We start from the raw sequence: 17,228 nt of genomic DNA on the forward strand, positions 1-17,228 counted from the left end.
ATCTGAATACACATCCTGCTAGGACTTTTATGTCCAGCTGTCCTCCACCTTGATGTATTTGACAGTAATAAAGTATCCCTTCAGTCACTCAGTTAAAGAAAAACTGTTCTGAACCACTTATGTGAGTGCACCTCAAATACTGATGACAGTCATGGGAGATGGGTTCATGGTTTCCCAGTGTAGGAGACACTTCAGTGACTGTGGCTATTGATAGTAGACTCTGCATCAACAAGATAGCATGCAGTATCACCAAAACTCTTAGTTTGAGCATTTTTTTTCAAAATCCTGCAGAGGTCAGTGAGACATGTTAAAGGTTCAAACAAAGCAAGGTGGTGTTGGGAGGAGTCCTTCAGAGAATTTTTCTCATCCTACCAACGCAAAGGTTTGGGCTTGGAGTGCCAGGTCTGAGAACCTGGAAAGGAGTGGCTGATGACTCCAGATTCCAACTGAATGGTGGAGTGGAGGTGAGAAACAGAACCCCAGCACCTGGGAGAGGCTTTTCCTGTGTGCTGGCTTGACTTTTGTTTTGAGCAGCTACTGGGAAAGAGCCACTGTTTGCTAAGCTGGGGAGAGCTCCTTCTGGCTCTGCTGCTTGCCTTCCCCCTCCATCTCTGGGCACCCTGAGCTTCAGTGAGAGAGAGAGAGAGGAGGGTCACAGCTTCGGGACACCCTGCAGACCTTTTCTTCCTGGGGACTGACTTTCTGGGAATTACCACCACTCCTCAAATACCAGCTTTTCCTTCTTTTTGAACAAAGGACAAGGAGAGAGAGACAGTCTGTTCTTCCCCCACAAAAAAGGCTCCATCCTGTGCCACATGAATCCTACACCCCTCCCTGTCTCCACCTTGCTGGGAAAAGCCTGAGAATTCACCTTGCAACCAGTCGCAGTTTGACACTGACACTGTCCATAAATACAACTGCACCAGGAGGAACCTACAGTTTTTGGGGGTTGATTTTTGGTGCTGGGGGAGTAGTTTGCTCTGGTCTGCTTATAGTTATATCTATATCTACATATATATATAGTAGTTAAGAACAGTTATCCTTCTTATACCCATTTTCTAAATAAAGTTTTCTTTTTTTTAATTTAATAAGGGGCGATGTGGTTATTTAGGAGGAATCCTCTCCTCTGGTCTTGGTAAACATTTTGGTTTCCCACAAACTAAGACAGAACTCAACCGTAGGTGAAGCAGTCTTTTCTTTCTTACTTATTCCTGACTTTAGTGATGGTATTCCATTGTCTTTGATATGCCTATAATGCTATCATCCATGGAGTTTAATCTGTGGAAATTGTTCAGTAGAAACAAGCGCCAGGCTTCCCCATGGCAGAGGAATGGTCCGGGAACCAAGCGTGACCACAGCACAGGCAGTGCCTTCACCGAAAGAAGGTAGTTATCCTGCTGTGGGATCTTGGAATGGCAGGCCAATCAGGGTCCAACATGAGACACTGGTAATAGCATTTATTGGCAACCCCAGAAATGCCAAGGGCATAAAACAGATCTTGAACACATCCAGGAGACAGACCTGGAGTCAAATTACCTAACATGCTGTTGATAACTACTTTTGCTAGCTACCTCTTCTGTCATGTAGGTCTAACATCTGTCCAGGAACAGGTGAGAGACAGGGCTGGGTGTGTGAATTTGTCAGATTGAGTTAAGGAACCAGATTCCTGGGCCTGAGCTGAAACAGGGTACATGGCAGAGGTGTGGTTCCCAGGTGAGAGTGGGCTGGTTTCTGAAAGCCTGTTGAGGTGCTCCAGGCCCTGATAGTAATGTGGTAAGGAAACCCTCTAAAATACTCTTATAAGCACCAAGGTTCACAGCCACATTCTGCTTCACATAAAGCAAAAAAAAGCTCCAAATAAATGGTGATACCTGCACCAACTAGCAAAAAATACAAGGTGATGAAAAGGTAGTGTTAAAGATTCAAATAAAAGTGAATTACTACAATACAACATCCAAAACACAATCAATTATACCAAAGCTTATGTCAGTGCAAGACAATATTACCTGAGACTTATTAACAGAACTAAATCATTACAAATGAGCAAAAACAACTATCAGAAGCTTAACGAGAGAGGTACACTGTACACTTGTAAAATTCTTAGGTGGACCTGTCAGACTGTAAAATTACTTACTTTATAAAGTTGAAATAATTTACTCAAAATATTGATTTGTCTGGCAAGTCTATAGAGAAAATCTGTGCTACTTCTAAACTCACATAAATTATTGCAATTGACTCTGTACTACCAAAAGACTGTAGCAGACTATACTGTTATCTCTAAGTAGCATCAGACACCTACTACGGTGATCAGCCTTGCTTCCTAAGTCTCAGTCTGTTTATTTACAAAGATCAAAGAGCTCTGATTATTTCTCTTTGCCTTGTTGTAATCTTGTCCTCTGTCTAGTGTTTCTCATGCTTTCTTGCCACTAGGCACCATTGACACTATGCAGTGGAACCACATGTGAGTTCTGAGACACATAAAGTTCAGTTTCAACACAAGAACACAAGCATGATTTCAAGCCCTGTTTTATTGTCTGGGCTGCAGTGAAATTCAGATTTTACAAAAGAAATTCTCAGTAACTTACTTGTCATGACACAAACATGCCTTAGAATACCTAGCAGCCAAAATGTGAGGCAATATATTCAATAATCTGGGAAAGTGGAAAAATACATCTTTGAGACATACAAGAGATCAAACAAGCATGGGCACTCTCAAGCCCAGAGTTTTACATTATTTATGTGAAGTGGAGAAGCTTCCAAAAGAGAATGTGCAATAGTCTGACACCATCAGCAGCAACTTGGGCATTTGTCCAGCATCCAGGATCGACTATCAGTCAAAGCGGTCTGTCCTGGAACAGTGAATTATTGCCCTCATGTTACATTTCATGGCTACCGTCCACTAACAGTAGCTGTGCTGAGTGTCTTATTGAATGATTAGTGGAAAAATTGATTTTGCTGTTCGTCTAAACTAACCATGGACTCTCTAGGGATGCTTAATGGCACACCAAAATATCCCTCTCTTTCTTTTTGCCATCTACTAACCATATCCAGCAGAAAATATGTAACTGTTCTCTTTGTTGTAAGAGATATAGTAGACTTCATTGTCTCTTCTTTACTGTCTTCTCCTCTTCCCTACAGAGGAACCAGTTTTATCTCTGATGGTACCATCAAGGGTTATCTATTTAAACTCAGAAGTGGATAAAATCAGCTAACATTTTTTAGTGAAAACTTCCTAACTGCAACTTTTAAAAAAGGAATTAATTCAGATGGGCCCATCTTACTATTGTTTTGAGCAGTAGCATTTGGCACAAAATGAAGCAGTGAGTTAAAGAAATTTCCTGGAGGACCCAAAGGTTGTCATAAGCATAACAGACTGAACTTCAAAGAGAAAAGAAATAAATTATCTGAAGGACTGAAATACAGAAAGTTATACTAAAGTCAGGTTGCGAACTTAGGATCTAATGAAAATTTCTCTTATAGGTTGGAGCTTATAAGTGGAAGAAGTAAGAGGAGAACTAGGCGGGTGCATGAATCCACTAGAAAGTTGTTATGAGCATTGTACTTCTCTGGAAAAGACAAATATTTCTCTAGATTATTATATCCAAAGAAAATAGAGAAGCTTATAAGGGACTAATGCTCAGCTGGAATGTGACATACAGTTCTCATTGCCTGTGTTCAATGACAACACAGAGAAGGGTCATGAGACCTATCAAGAAAATGAGTATGAGAAGAATCCAAAGACCTCAAACAATCTAACATCAGAACAAGGAAGGAGACAGGAGGTGACTCATGCCATACATACCCTGGTGACAAGGGAAAGGTAACTTGTCTCTTGAATGCATTCAGGTCATAAAAGAAAAGAAAATTGACAGTACTTAGGACAGAAAATTCTGGAACAACCTTTCATTGAAAATACCTTAGTAAGAAAAATAATTAATTTCAAGAGGGAACTTTCCAAACTTTTGGAAGGGTTATGCAGCCAGGTTGCAAATAACGGTTGAAAGTAGGAGGCCTGTCACTGTCTGCTCTCCTTCTGTCTGAGTAAGTAGCACCTTACTTGCCTGTGCTTTTCTGTTCACCCAGCGGTACCAGTGGAGGGAGGAAGAATATGTCCTAGAAGTGCTAAATTCTGTAAAAAATTATATATGCTATATTTCAGCTCACAGCTCACTGAATTCAGATTCCTGCACTATTCAATGTATTAACAGCTTAGCTGGAATCCTGTCATGTAGCCTAACAGGTGCTTTTACAGAACAGCACTTCAAAAGGAGTGAAAAAGAAATCTGTTTATCTGTCAGTCACTCAGTAGCACAATTCCGAGACAAGCTGTGTTATTCAACATGTTCTTTTCAGATCTGTCCTTTTTCTTGGAGTGGAGAGTGCTGAATTCTTGCAAGTCACATGGATGTTACGTTACAGTGATCTGCACTTGTCAAAGAATAACTGTTTCTCCAGAGCCAAGTTATGACATCAGTGGCACCTGCCAAAATTTATAGCACAGATCAAATGTGGCATTCAGAGTTTGTGCCCTGTAACTGTCTGGTCATTCCACTTGGTGTGTTGCAGACTTTACAAAATAAGACTGTGGGTTTGGGCTTTTCCCCCCTGCCATTAAACTAATTCATAATAGCAGATGTCATCACTCACAAATAAAAATGAGTGACGGATGAACAGAATTTATCAGTCATTCCTGGCAGTTGGAGTTCTCTTGAAAAGGGGAACCCTGAGGTAAAACTGACATTATTCAGTAATCATTCAAGAAAACTATACTTTCACAGAAGAGGAAGATACTATACAATAAAAGTAAGCATTTATATTCTTGTATTTAGGCCAAAATAAGATTTTCTTTTTCTGTCTTGATTATCAGACATGCCTAGAAATACAAGATATACATTTATTTTGGTTTTGTTAAGTCATGTGGATTTACATAAGGTTTTCTTCTTTATTCCCTCCATGACCTTGAATTCTGTATATTACAATATGTTGCTGTGAAAAATATTCTGATCCTGTGTGATTTATAAGATGTAAGAGATATCCTGCCTGTTTGGCTCTAATCATAACTTTAATTATTAACCTGTTATTTGTTAATATCTTTTCTGGTATTACTAGAACTTCTGTATTACACATACTGTAGGGGCAAGGAAAACCACCATAAAAGGAACATGTAAGAGGATAATCATCCAAATTACGTATTCTATAAGTCTAATTCAAAACTTTAGAACATTAAGCGTCTTTTATTTAAAAAAGAAAAGAAAGAGCACCATAAACAGGCTTTGAACTTATACAGTGTACTGTAATATTTATATAATGCTAGAAAACATTCTGTGCTTAGGCAAACAAATCCTGGTGAAGGGCAAGAGGAATATGATATTAATTAGTGTCCTGACAAAGATAAAATAGCTCATGGTCGTTTTATAACCCAAGGGACAGAGTCTAGTTGAAGTCAAAGATAATCTTTCCATTGTTTACAATGATCTTCAAAAACCTCTGAAGTGACTGACTATGGAAATTCTTTCAGAAACATGGTTGTGCTACACATTAAAATTGGCTGAATCCTCAAATTCATTGAAAAAGTTAAAATTAAACCAGTCTCCACCTTCTAGAAAGGAAGAATTTTTTAGGATATGTATTTTTTTAAAATCATTCTTGTTAAAGTCTTTGAGCAAACATTTTGGAAGTAAACTCTGGAAATGTTCAAACATTACTTCATGTTGCTGGTTAAAATATTTTCCAGGAAGACAAAAAGCATAAGGTTGTTGTCTTTTTATTAGCCAAATCAGTTGCTTTTTTAAGTTATGTATAATGTAGGTTAAAAATTACTTTTACATTTTTCTCAAAATATGATCAGTTGAACAGTTTTACTGAATATGCCAAAAAAATGTACTGACATTGTATGAACAAGTATTGTGCATAAAAATATCTCTATGTAAAATACTGATTTTTTTAAGACAATGGCTAGCTTAAGATACATATTAAATAGACAGACTGGAAAAGGGCAAAAAAATACCCTTGAGGCTTTAGAAAATATTTTCTTCTTTTGCTTGCTGATTTCATATAAAGGTAACTAACAATAATAATTTTATTCAAAAGAGTGCTGTGAAATATTGTTTTATACACATATATGCATATTTTGACAGCTGAGCTTCAAAACTACCAAATACATAAGCCATCTTAACCAAGATGTAATTTTACCTTTATTTAAATGTTGTTTTAACAGCTTGGCTCTTTCAAAAGGCAGCCAACGATGCTTCAGATGGGTAGGTAGGGCAGCAAAACACACACAAAAATAGTTTCTCCTTAATTATCTTAGTTGAAGATTTAATAAGGAACTCTGCCTTTTACCACTGTTATGCACATCTTAGTAGCCCTTGGTAGGAAATGTACTGCAGAAAGTATTATAAATTTTTACTCCATAAATGATACTTACAACAACTCAGGTCTTCTGAATGAATAATTTCCAATGTATAAAAGTGTTAATTTGCTTATTTTTCAGTCTTATCAGTAGATAAGCATGTTAAAACCACCTACCATTAGGAGGCAGAAAGACAATTCCCTTACTGTCCTTTAATGGATCTGGAATGATATCTGGCAATCCAAAATGAAAATAGGGATGATAAAGAACTTCTTTTCCTTGCTTACATTCTACCCAGACAAAACAGGTCAAATGACTGTGAGAAAGTGTGTTTTTTACTTACAGAGAAAATCTGTCCATCCAGTTTCTGAACCCTGAGGTGTCTGATTGAAAGAATCAAGAACAAGTTTCATAGACTTAAGTTCAGTTGTCTGGGTAAACCTAATTTATACTATTGGGTCACCCAAAAAGAAAGAAGAAAATCACATATTCACAAAGCATGTTTTGTAGAGCAGTAGTTGTGGGGTTTTTTTAATATAAAACCCCAAATCTAGAGAATTACTCAAAAATCCAAACCAAGCTCCTAAGTAGAATCTTTCAGTTAGAAATCAAAAAGAAGGTATAACACAGTACATGTGATCCCTAATCTCTACACATGGATGTTGAAATGCCAGGCTCAAAGAAAGGGTGCGTTCACACATCATAGCATGAGAGATGCTGGCCAATAATACCAGACTGTCTTCAAAAGTTTTACATCAAGAATCTGCCTTAGCAAGGACCATGACAATACCATGTAAAATATTCAGTCACTGACGTTCCTAGGAACTATTACCCAGTCAAATGTTCTTGAATTGCAAAAAGTCACACAGACATACTTTGAGAAAGTACCTCCATCTTTTGGGCATTTGTCTGACCACAGCTCGTTCTTCTGAGTGGAGCAGCCAAGACTTAAGGCAGCCAAAACTCCCATGCACCCTCTCAAAATCTTACAAATTTAAACCTCAGATAAAGACTGGGGACCTTATTGGTACCACTTGCAGAATATCTACTAGAAGTTTAATAATCATAAAATTTTAATATCTAATGAAAGGTTAATGTGTTATGGCAGGTTCTTACATGAGGCAAAGTATCATAGGGTTTGGAGGGCAAACTCTGTCAGCAACTTGCACTTGTCTTCTGAGGCAATGGGATAATTATCTGCAGAGTATCAAGTGGGCAGCTGATACTGATAGAAGAGCCTTTAAGTGGTGCAAAGACCCGGGTGACCTGCTGATCCAGGAATGATGAAATAATCAGATTCCATCACTTGCTGTAAAAATCTATTACCAGAACACTTATTTTAACACTTATTTTAACACTTCTCAAAGCCTATAGAATTAAGATACAGACAGGGTATGTCCCAGTGCACCCATGACATGCATATCTATTTGCAAGATGAAACCTTGAATAGTACTATTATTTTGGGCCCTCAGAGGGAGGTGAAAGATCATTAAGACTACCCATAGTCCCATTTAGACCATATTCATCAATAAACACAGCACGTATAGCAAAAGGTGTTAATGGAACTGTTGTACCCATACCAACATAACAATTTGTCCAGTATCCTGCTGTGCTACATCAATGGCATCCTCAGTCCACAGCAAGGGAAATAACAGAAAAATGCTGTTTAAAACTTTAGAACATTAATACCTCAGACAAAAGTACCTGGTTGTTTTGGTGATATTGCAGCTCTTGCTGACCTTGTGAAGATTACCATTATCCTAACCCCTGAAGAAACTACATCATGTAGGAGACTATATTACATGGACTAAACAGTTCATGCTTACCACTCCAGTTGGACTGTGCTGTTCTTTAAGCAACTGGACTTCTCAGTGGAAAATATTGCATCTGGAAGAGATTTTTCTGTTTTTTAAACAGGTTTTTCAGTCTAGTCTAGGTTTTTCACATTTGGCAAAATTAGTTGTTACTACTGATCTTTCTAAAAAACAGATTTGTGAAAATGATGACAAATCTAAAATATTCAATCTAGGAAGATGCCAAGAACTTACTTATGTGCCCTTTTAAGGCTTCAGGAATTTATAATACAGTATCTGATAGTAAGACCTTACACAAATCTGCCTTAATGGTGTTACACTGACTGTCCTTTTTGCACTCTGATCTTCCACTTACAGCAGTGTACAAAGCAAGAGTTTTCTCAGATTGGCCTACACTAGCATAGAGTTTCTAGTTTATCAAGGATAGCTCATAAAGTATGACATCGTCCATGAAGAAGATTCAGAAGTACATATCATGGTCTGTCGGGCACTAATTCATCAGTGTAATGGAGTGGAGCATTGGCAAAAAGTATCAAAGGATAGCAGAAAACAGATGAACACAAGGAAGCAAAGGGATTTCATAGGAAACCTCACGTTAAGTTCTGATCTAGTCACAGAAAATTCAGGACTATGGGCTTACTGTTTTCATTTATTTTTCTCTTGCATTCTCGCATTTGTTGGTGAGAGCAGAGGAGACTGATGCAGGAAACTGACAACAGGATCTAACTTTTCAAAATACAATTGTGATCTGATAACCAATGTAATATGGTAATATCAGCAAGGATATCAAACATGATGAGACTTTTAAAACCCTCCATGTCTGAATAACATGCATTTTGCAAGCAAAAATTCACTTGATTTCTGTCCTTTTTCTCATTTATTGGAACTCATCCTTGTATTTTAACAAGGTCTGCTTTTAAAAGTATTTCAGACTGAATTTTGCTAAAACTAAGAACAAGCCCATAACAAGTTCCCCAGAGTTTTGCACTCTGTGTACTTGAAGTTTAGATTCATAATTCCTCTTCAGATTTTGTGCATGGTATCATTTGGAGTAATAAAAGAATCATTTAAGAGATGCATTTCCCTTGGATAAAACCATCTATGATCTATTTTAAAACTATGTGAGACAGGAAAAAGGAAAGCCCTTCACATCTGATCTGAATTTCAGTGACAACAGCACTATATTTGAAAGCATTTTTCCCAAGTTTTCCAAAATCCCTCAAAATCTTACATATACTGAGGTATTAGCAATATTTCAGTAAATTGTGCCATGTGTAGTCATTACTCAGTAACAAAAATATAGTTGTACCATTTAACTGTCACCCAAGGCCTGTTTCAATGCCTTATATTTTAGTTCAAGGCAGAATAAGTACCAGTTACCTATTCCTTTCAGGTGATATACTTTATTTTAATAGCACTTCACAAGAATGACATTTCAAGGGGCTAAGTAATACAGCATCTGCCTCAGGTTAGACTTCTGACTGCTCTGACCTCCAAATTGCTTTTCAGAAAATGAGCAAGCATACCAACTTTAGACACCACATGATGAGTGGCCATGATGCGGAAGGGCTGAAGAACTTCTGGGAAAATGTCATCCAAGAGCAAACTAAGCAACAAGAAGCTGAAGAGTCTAGGTTAAGCAAAAGTGCCCTGAACAAGTAAGTGGTGTTTTTCATTTGCACAAGACAGCAAGGCGTGTCAAGCACGTGTTTTAGAATAAGGTAACCTGTTATTGTCCTGCTTTATTCATAGCACAGATTGTGTTCTGGATCTTTGGCACTTTCCCTGTCACAGCTGCTTATCTCATATTACTATGGCTCTTCTGCATGGAAACTCAGACACCCCTCACACTTAAACCTCATGAGCATTCTTCAAAGGCCTTGGAGCACAGCCATGAAAAAATAAAGCACTTTGGCATTATGGCTTGTGGCAGCCAGAAAATATCAAGAATTTTACCTGGAACTGGTACAGCTACACAAATAAATAAAACAACTACTTACTTTAATCTGTCTATAAAAAAACCATGGCACCTTTGACATGTTTAACATCCTTTTATATAATATAAGGCCAAAGATAGAAACAACATAAAATTTTCCTGTTTCATGGCAAAAACAGTAGGGGTTTTGTTGTGGGTTTTTTGTTGTTTTGTATTGTGATTTTTTTTCTGCTGGTTTTGTTTTGTTTTCATTTTACAAAACAATATAAAACAACAGGATTGCCTAAAAGAGCTATGACTATGGTATAGGTACTCTACACAAGTTGTGTAGACTGTTTCAAGTATCTGTTCAACTTGTGCAACTCAGAAGTTTGAACCAGGGTCTCCTGCACACTAAGTGAATACCCTCACTAATAATGGGCAGAGACAAAGAACAATACCATGTCTCTTGTAGGTTTCTGCTGTGCTTTTCTCTTGACATTAACAAAGGTTTTTCTGCATAAACTTTCCTCAAAACTGGCACATTCACATAAATTAATTTGATTAACAAATTGGAATGTGCTGTTTAAGGGCTGTTTCTTTAAAAATATTCCAAGTACTTTAGTGTCCAAGAAGGAAGCCGCCGTCATCATATAAAAACTTGGAAATCAAAATCTGGGCAGGCCTTGTGCTCCAACAGAGTCAGATAAAGACAATCCCGCTTCCCGTATCCTACTCCATCTAGTCAGTAAAATTCCCAAATCCAAATCACAACATTGCTGGAGAGAAAAAATGTATGATAATACCTAGGAAAGTGTTCAGCTTCACTGGAAACTCTTGTCAATTCTAGATCAGAAAAAACTACCTCAACAAGGCAATGCAAACAAATTGCAATTAGTGGTGCAGATAATATTTGTAACTTCACAAAGTTAAAAGCTTTTGTAAGATCTTTCCTGAAGGGAAAAAAATGCAGCAAAAAATTTTTGAATACGTCTAAACTTACATATTCAATGTCTTAACTGACTGATCACAACTGAAACAGACCCAACCAAGTTCCTTCAAAGTCACTTATTCAGTCAAAGCTCAGACTGCTCACAAAGTGTTCTCTAATTCGAAAAAAGGTACTTGCAGGAGGTAATAGATACTTTCATTACAAAACCTAGAGGTCCACTACTTCACGTAAGAAGCACCTGGGAAAATTACATGGTTTTAAGTAAAGGCACGCGATCCCTTTGTGACACCTATAACACTAGTTGACAAGGAACATGCAATTTTAAATGGCAATTTTTTCCTAACTAACTGCACCCTTTTTTGAGGCTTAACTATATGCACAAAAGAACAGTGAACACTAGGTAGTTTAAAACATTACCTAAAATTAAACACAGAACCCAAGATACCACAAGCATCCATGTGAACCAGCTACTGCTGAGTTATTCTCAGATGAAATCATTGGCTGCTGTTCTTTTCATCACACCAAATGTAGTATAAAAACCTCTATATTCAATGATGAATTTGGCATTGCCATATGATATCTAAGCTTATAATATTGCTGAATCAGATGCTTCAAGACAACATTTCCTTCAAAAACAACCCAGCCAACAACATCTTGCAGTGATTCTTAGAGATTTTCTCTTCTGTTTGTGTCTTGAAGATATGTGGCTCCTCTTGCATGTGACATAAATTTCTTTCATTAAACACATATAGGGTCCATAGATTATTTTTTCCTAACCCAAAATGACGCATTTCAAGTTCTGCTTGCTCTTCTCCACAGCATTTTACAGTAAACCTGGCGGCTGGAGGAAGAAATTATATTCTTTAATTGACACATTGCATGACCTTACTGCACAGGCAATACTTCTGTGTGGCTATGAGAATACCCCAGAGGAAAAAAACAGTTCTTCACAGTGACAGGATTTCAGCAGTTGTTTGACTCATTTGGAATCCAGCAATGTCAACCACTGATAGCATCAGCACTATCCCTTTCTCCCCTGCATTCCCAATCTAGCAAGCTAGAGAGATGTGTAATTGGTAAATAAATACAGGACAAGTGCTCTGGTGATGAAAGAGAGGAAAGCTTCAGACCTGCTGAAAAGCCTGGATACATTTTAAGGATTTGACTCAATAACTGCTGAGCATTTGTACTCTCTTTGCAGACTTCGCCACAAATGGACTCTGCAGCTGGAAGGACGAACAAGGCAGGTCCAGGCACACATGAAAACACAGGATGAACAAATGACGCCACTGTCTGTTGAGGCTCTTCCCTCACCAGATAAAACTGTTGCTTAAAGCTACTGTGTAAACACGGCAAGACTCAAGCCCAACTTTCACCTTCTGCATGCACCTATAACCGAGCAATTACACTGCTGAACAAGCAAAACGTCAGAATCTGGCTCTTTTCGAGACTACTTACTAGAGCTGCTATTAAAGTGCTACTGAAATTCAGTGCAAGAATAGTGCCTTAGTACACAATCTCAAAAAAAAAAAAAAAAGGAAAAAAAAAGCACACAAGGTTAGATGAGAAGCAGACAACTCTAATTCTCCATGATATATTATTAGTGTAATGCATCAGGCCTCAGGACTCTCTTATGTAACTGCATTTCCAAGTGACAACAACATTTTGCTAGGAAAGAGGGCAGTTTTTTAATAGAGATAATACATTCAAACAGCTGCCTCCAAAGTTGCACATTTCCATTTCACAGTCTGGCTTAATGCAAATATGAGATGTTCCGTCTGTCTTGATGAGCCACAGAGAAGGGAGTTAAGGATTAGCCTGATAAGCGGGATAGGAGAAATATATTCTTTAATGGAATCAGAAAAAAAAAAGAACTTTTCTGATGAACATATAAGAACACTTAATCTTTAAACGAGCAGAGGGAATTACTTTGGCTTTTTTAGGGCAGGTTAAGAAAAGACTACTGAGGATATTATGAACCAGTTTGACAAATGTAAGTGTGAGTCAGTATGAAAGAGAGTTTGAAATAGAAGATCTAGTATCGGTTCATCATTACAGCACAGGAATGCTTTGGAAGGTATCACTTGCCATACCTAGTGTGCCTTAGTCCAAACACTTAGTGCATCTTTTTCTAGGTCATATGAAATACAACTAGGAATAAGTAAACACTGGGTAATAACAGTGTGGTCTGTTTGCCTATATGTCTGTGTATCTAAATCCTGCATAATTTGGATTAAAACATTTATTTGTTATTTCTTCAATTAATCTTTGGTATGAAAGAGAAGAGTCATAATTCTAAACAACTATTTTTCTCTAACAATATTATGCCCAGATAGAATTTTACCTTGAGTCTTTGTTTATACTAAAAAAGAAGATAGAAATAAATCTGATAAATTTTAAAACAAAACAAATTTCGACCTCAGAGAAATGCTTTTTTAATCCTTGTAAAACAATGTTTCATTAAAACACACAGTTTTACAAAATGATCCTACTTTTACAAAGTGATATTCTCCCACAGAAAAAAACAAGTTGTCACAAAATATTGTTATTCCATGAAAGACTGAAAACTTACAAAAGACTATTCTGTTACTTAAAACTGAAGGGATTGTAGTATCAGTTTCTTTTCATAAAAATTGCCCTCCAGAAAAGCAATTGTTTCTTTCAGAGGCTATTTTCAATTAGAAAAATAATGCTGGAAAATAATAAAGTTGTAGTTGCTTTTGCCTTTGCCTACTGGTCTTTTTCCTCTGCATTCATTTATTTCCCACTATTCTCTAAAAAGTTGGTTTCTGTAACCTGATGTCCTGGTTTTCAGACAGAGTTAATTTTTCTCAGTAGCCGTGAGTGGTGGAGCCTGAAGCTGATCAGGTTATTATTCTATACCACCTCGTGTCACGACAGGGAGTGGGGTGAGAGGCTGGAAGTAAGGAATTCTTGCTTCAGAGAAGGAGATGGGCATGGTTTCCAGCTGGGAACAAGTGTGTCCTGTGGAGTGGTCATCAGAGTGGAGAACTCATCATGTTCATTGTCTCAGTGTTGTGCCAAGTGGTGTTGTTCAGTGAGCTTTTTTGCATGTACTTTTCTCATGAATATTGTTGCTGTTTGCTCTTCAGTTTTCTTTTCTCATTGCTATTTCCAGTAAATTATTCTTAATTCAAGCCCTTATCTCTGCCTTTTGTTTCTCTCACTAGATGGGGGGAATGGAGTAGCTCATGGTTTTCTTTTTAGTGGATGTGCTAAACTGAGAAATACCATTCCTAAACCACGATACCCAAGTTAAATATTTTCTTTGATGAGGTAAATCAAAAAGGTCCTGAACCAGCCGCCCTTGTATAAAAAACTTAGCAGTTTACCTTTCTGTAGCAGTAGCTAAAGGACACAAGCAAGGCTATTGAAATGGAGAGATATCAGACTTCCCACTTCTGAAAAACAGATCTATTAGATTTGCTAACTTAACAACTGCTTTATGGTGTTGTAATGCCACCTGCATCAATGCAGCTTGCCCCTACTCTGTGTCAGTGTGACAAGAGAAGATGCAAGAAAAGCTATCTATGGCTCTTTCACATTTAATGGCAATGTTTTTAATTATTAGAACACTTTTGTGACTGTATATCTGACTGTTTATGAAGTTACATAAGATACAGGAAAAAAGACCACACAAGTAGATGCAATTCACACAGAGCAATTTTCAGCACTCTTCAGTGAGTACCCAAAAACAACCTTAGGTCTCTGAAGAGTAGTTTTTCTGTGAGAAGCTCTGAGGACATCCAGGAATATGTGAAATCATTTCCACTACAAGCAGTCAGCATCATACTGACCGCAGACTGAAGGAGTGTTGTTAGCATTGTTTACATTCTCAAGTACATGGAACCTATTTCAGTTGAGAATGGTTTTCTGATGCATCCACTGCAGCACAGAGGGTGTATATCATGAGTGTGAAAGACTAAAATGCCCCCACACTTAGTAAAAAGTAGCTCTTTGTGAGTTTCTCAAGTGCATATGCATTAGTCATGCTTACCTATACTATAACGTATTTTACGTGACCGCAGTAACCTGACACCTTCATGGCAGTGAAAATGAGTTGCTTCCTGTTTCCAAATGCGGGTGTTCATCCATCTTTCACTGCTACCTGCACATGCAACCAGGCCAAGAAAGGTAGCAAGTACTAGAAATAATAAATTGCAAAGCTGAAGGAAGACAGGAAGGTGACAAATAATGTTTCAACCTTTTGCTTTGTTTACTGAATTGGTGAAACTCAAGCCTGAACTTAGGTGTTTCAAACATGTCTTAAAATGTTAAACCTGGTTCTCAATAAAAAACCCCAAACCAACAGAAATCAGTTTGAGTTGTTATATTTTATAAAGCTGTCTCGTTCATATACACAGCCTCCACTGATAAAACAAGATACCCAGTTGTGCTAGTTTAAAGGTAAAATGACAGGAGAAATGAACACAACACAAAAGAGATTATAAGTCAGAGTTACAATTTAACAAAAATATTACAATAAATGCAATGATACAAGGAGAAATTGGTTTTAACCCACAAAACCTACCATCCAGGAGCACAAACAGAATGGTGTTTGTTAGCCTCGGTGGGTCCCCTGAGTTCAAAGTAAAAGTAAAGGAGAAAACCTGTTGGTGCAGGTGATGGTCAGTCTGGTCAAGCATGATGTTCACAGTCCTCCTGAGGTTCTGGTCCTCCTCTGGATCCAACAAGAGGTCCCTGAAATCTCCCAGCCCCAAGATTATATGCCCTCAGATTCAGGTGGGAATGCCCAGTATGTCCTCCAGGGTGCGGAGTTCCACAGTGGGTGATCAGCTCCGTGAGTCATGGGGTATTTTTGGAATCGTTGATGGCCCGTTAGCAGACATGACTCCTCAGGTGGGTGTGAAGGTGATAATGACTCCCTGGAGGGGAGTTATCACAGCTCCTATCTCACAGGCTTCTTTAACACCCAACTTACATACTGAGGGGTCAGGTATGCCCTGGGCAGCTGCTGCAAATTGTCCATTGTTACTATTTCATGAGAAATGATATAGAGGGTTTAGAATAGACAGCTTTGGTCACATCCACACAGTCATAAAACTGCTCCTGGCTGCTGAACTAGGACACCAGTGAGTTTAAGCTGTTGGGGGAGTAGGCTCCTTCAACTGAACACAACACTTTTTTTTCCTCCCTTATCCCTAGTTCCTCTCCCTTTTCCAAACAAGAAAATGGGGAAAAAATAATAATGGAAAAAAAAAGGAGATTCAAATGAAAGTTTAGATTATGGTAACTAAATTCAGAAAGTGGAACTAGCTATTTGAGAAGAGAAACCAATTTATCCCGAGTTTTTTTCCTTGAAGCTTATTAATTGCCTAATAGAAAATGATCTGGAATTCAACATTTGTCTGCATAATCAGTACTACCCTGACTTTGAACTAGCAAGATATCATGTCTTGCATCAGCATATAAGACAGAACAGCACTTTCCTAAGTCAGTAAGCCACTAAAATTGTACAGGATAGGTCAGTGACTAGTATTTTGGTCATGGGACTTTAACCATATGGTATATGATGCAATAGGTGTGGATCATGCACTTAAGCTGGCGTACTGATGTCAGCTGTAGAGCACCCACTTAGCATGCCCAAGTTCACGTGCATGGCACACAATGTGAGCAGAATCTATTGCCATTCACATGGTTACAGCTCAATGCTGTGTCCCATCCCAGAACTCATGACTACTGCTTGATAAACAGCAAAGTTTGCTTTCTTAAACTGAGTGTGGCTAGTTGTTGAAGTATGGCTTACTCAAACCAAGGCAGTCAAGCAGGTGACTATAAACCACATTAATTTGCAGTTTGTCTTCACTCAGACATCATTGAAAAGCAGTCACACAATCTATTATAGATAGGATGAAGCAACTTAATGCCTGGCAGCAGCTGCACTTGATTTGCACTTAAAATCAGAGCAGGAGAGCCATTTTTTAAGCTAAGCTGTTGATTGTCTGCACATACCACACACTGGTTTGGGGCCGATTTAATGTATTGCAAAACAGATTCCTTTCAGAAGAACCTAAACCTGACCAAAAGCTGTACTCCAAGCATACACAAAAGGACCCTACCTGTAAGGGTCTCAGACTAGCTCTTCAGTTTTGAGAAATAATGATGTGTACTATTATGTCTCAAATTATGCATAATGGGGACATTTGGTTCAAC

The 17,228-nt window shown here is 38.0% G+C and overlaps 1 protein-coding gene across 1 annotated transcript; it reads left to right on the plus strand.

Annotated features, from left to right (window-relative positions):
* Window positions 1–3,738: 3,738 nt before the first annotated feature.
* Window positions 3,739–12,367, plus strand: LOC139685079 (protein FAM240C-like). The gene is made up of 3 exons (XM_071581619.1): window positions 3,739–3,820; window positions 9,676–9,824; window positions 12,235–12,367. Exons 2-3 carry the CDS (start codon window positions 9,679–9,681, stop codon window positions 12,365–12,367), a joined length of 279 nt encoding a protein of 92 aa, XP_071437720.1. The 5' UTR covers window positions 3,739–3,820; window positions 9,676–9,678.
* Window positions 12,368–17,228: the final 4,861 nt, after the last annotated feature.

The sequence above is a fragment of the Pithys albifrons genome, chromosome Z (genome assembly GCF_047495875.1).
Source record: "Pithys albifrons albifrons isolate INPA30051 chromosome Z, PitAlb_v1, whole genome shotgun sequence".
NCBI classification, from domain to species: Eukaryota; Metazoa; Chordata; class Aves; order Passeriformes; family Thamnophilidae; genus Pithys; species Pithys albifrons.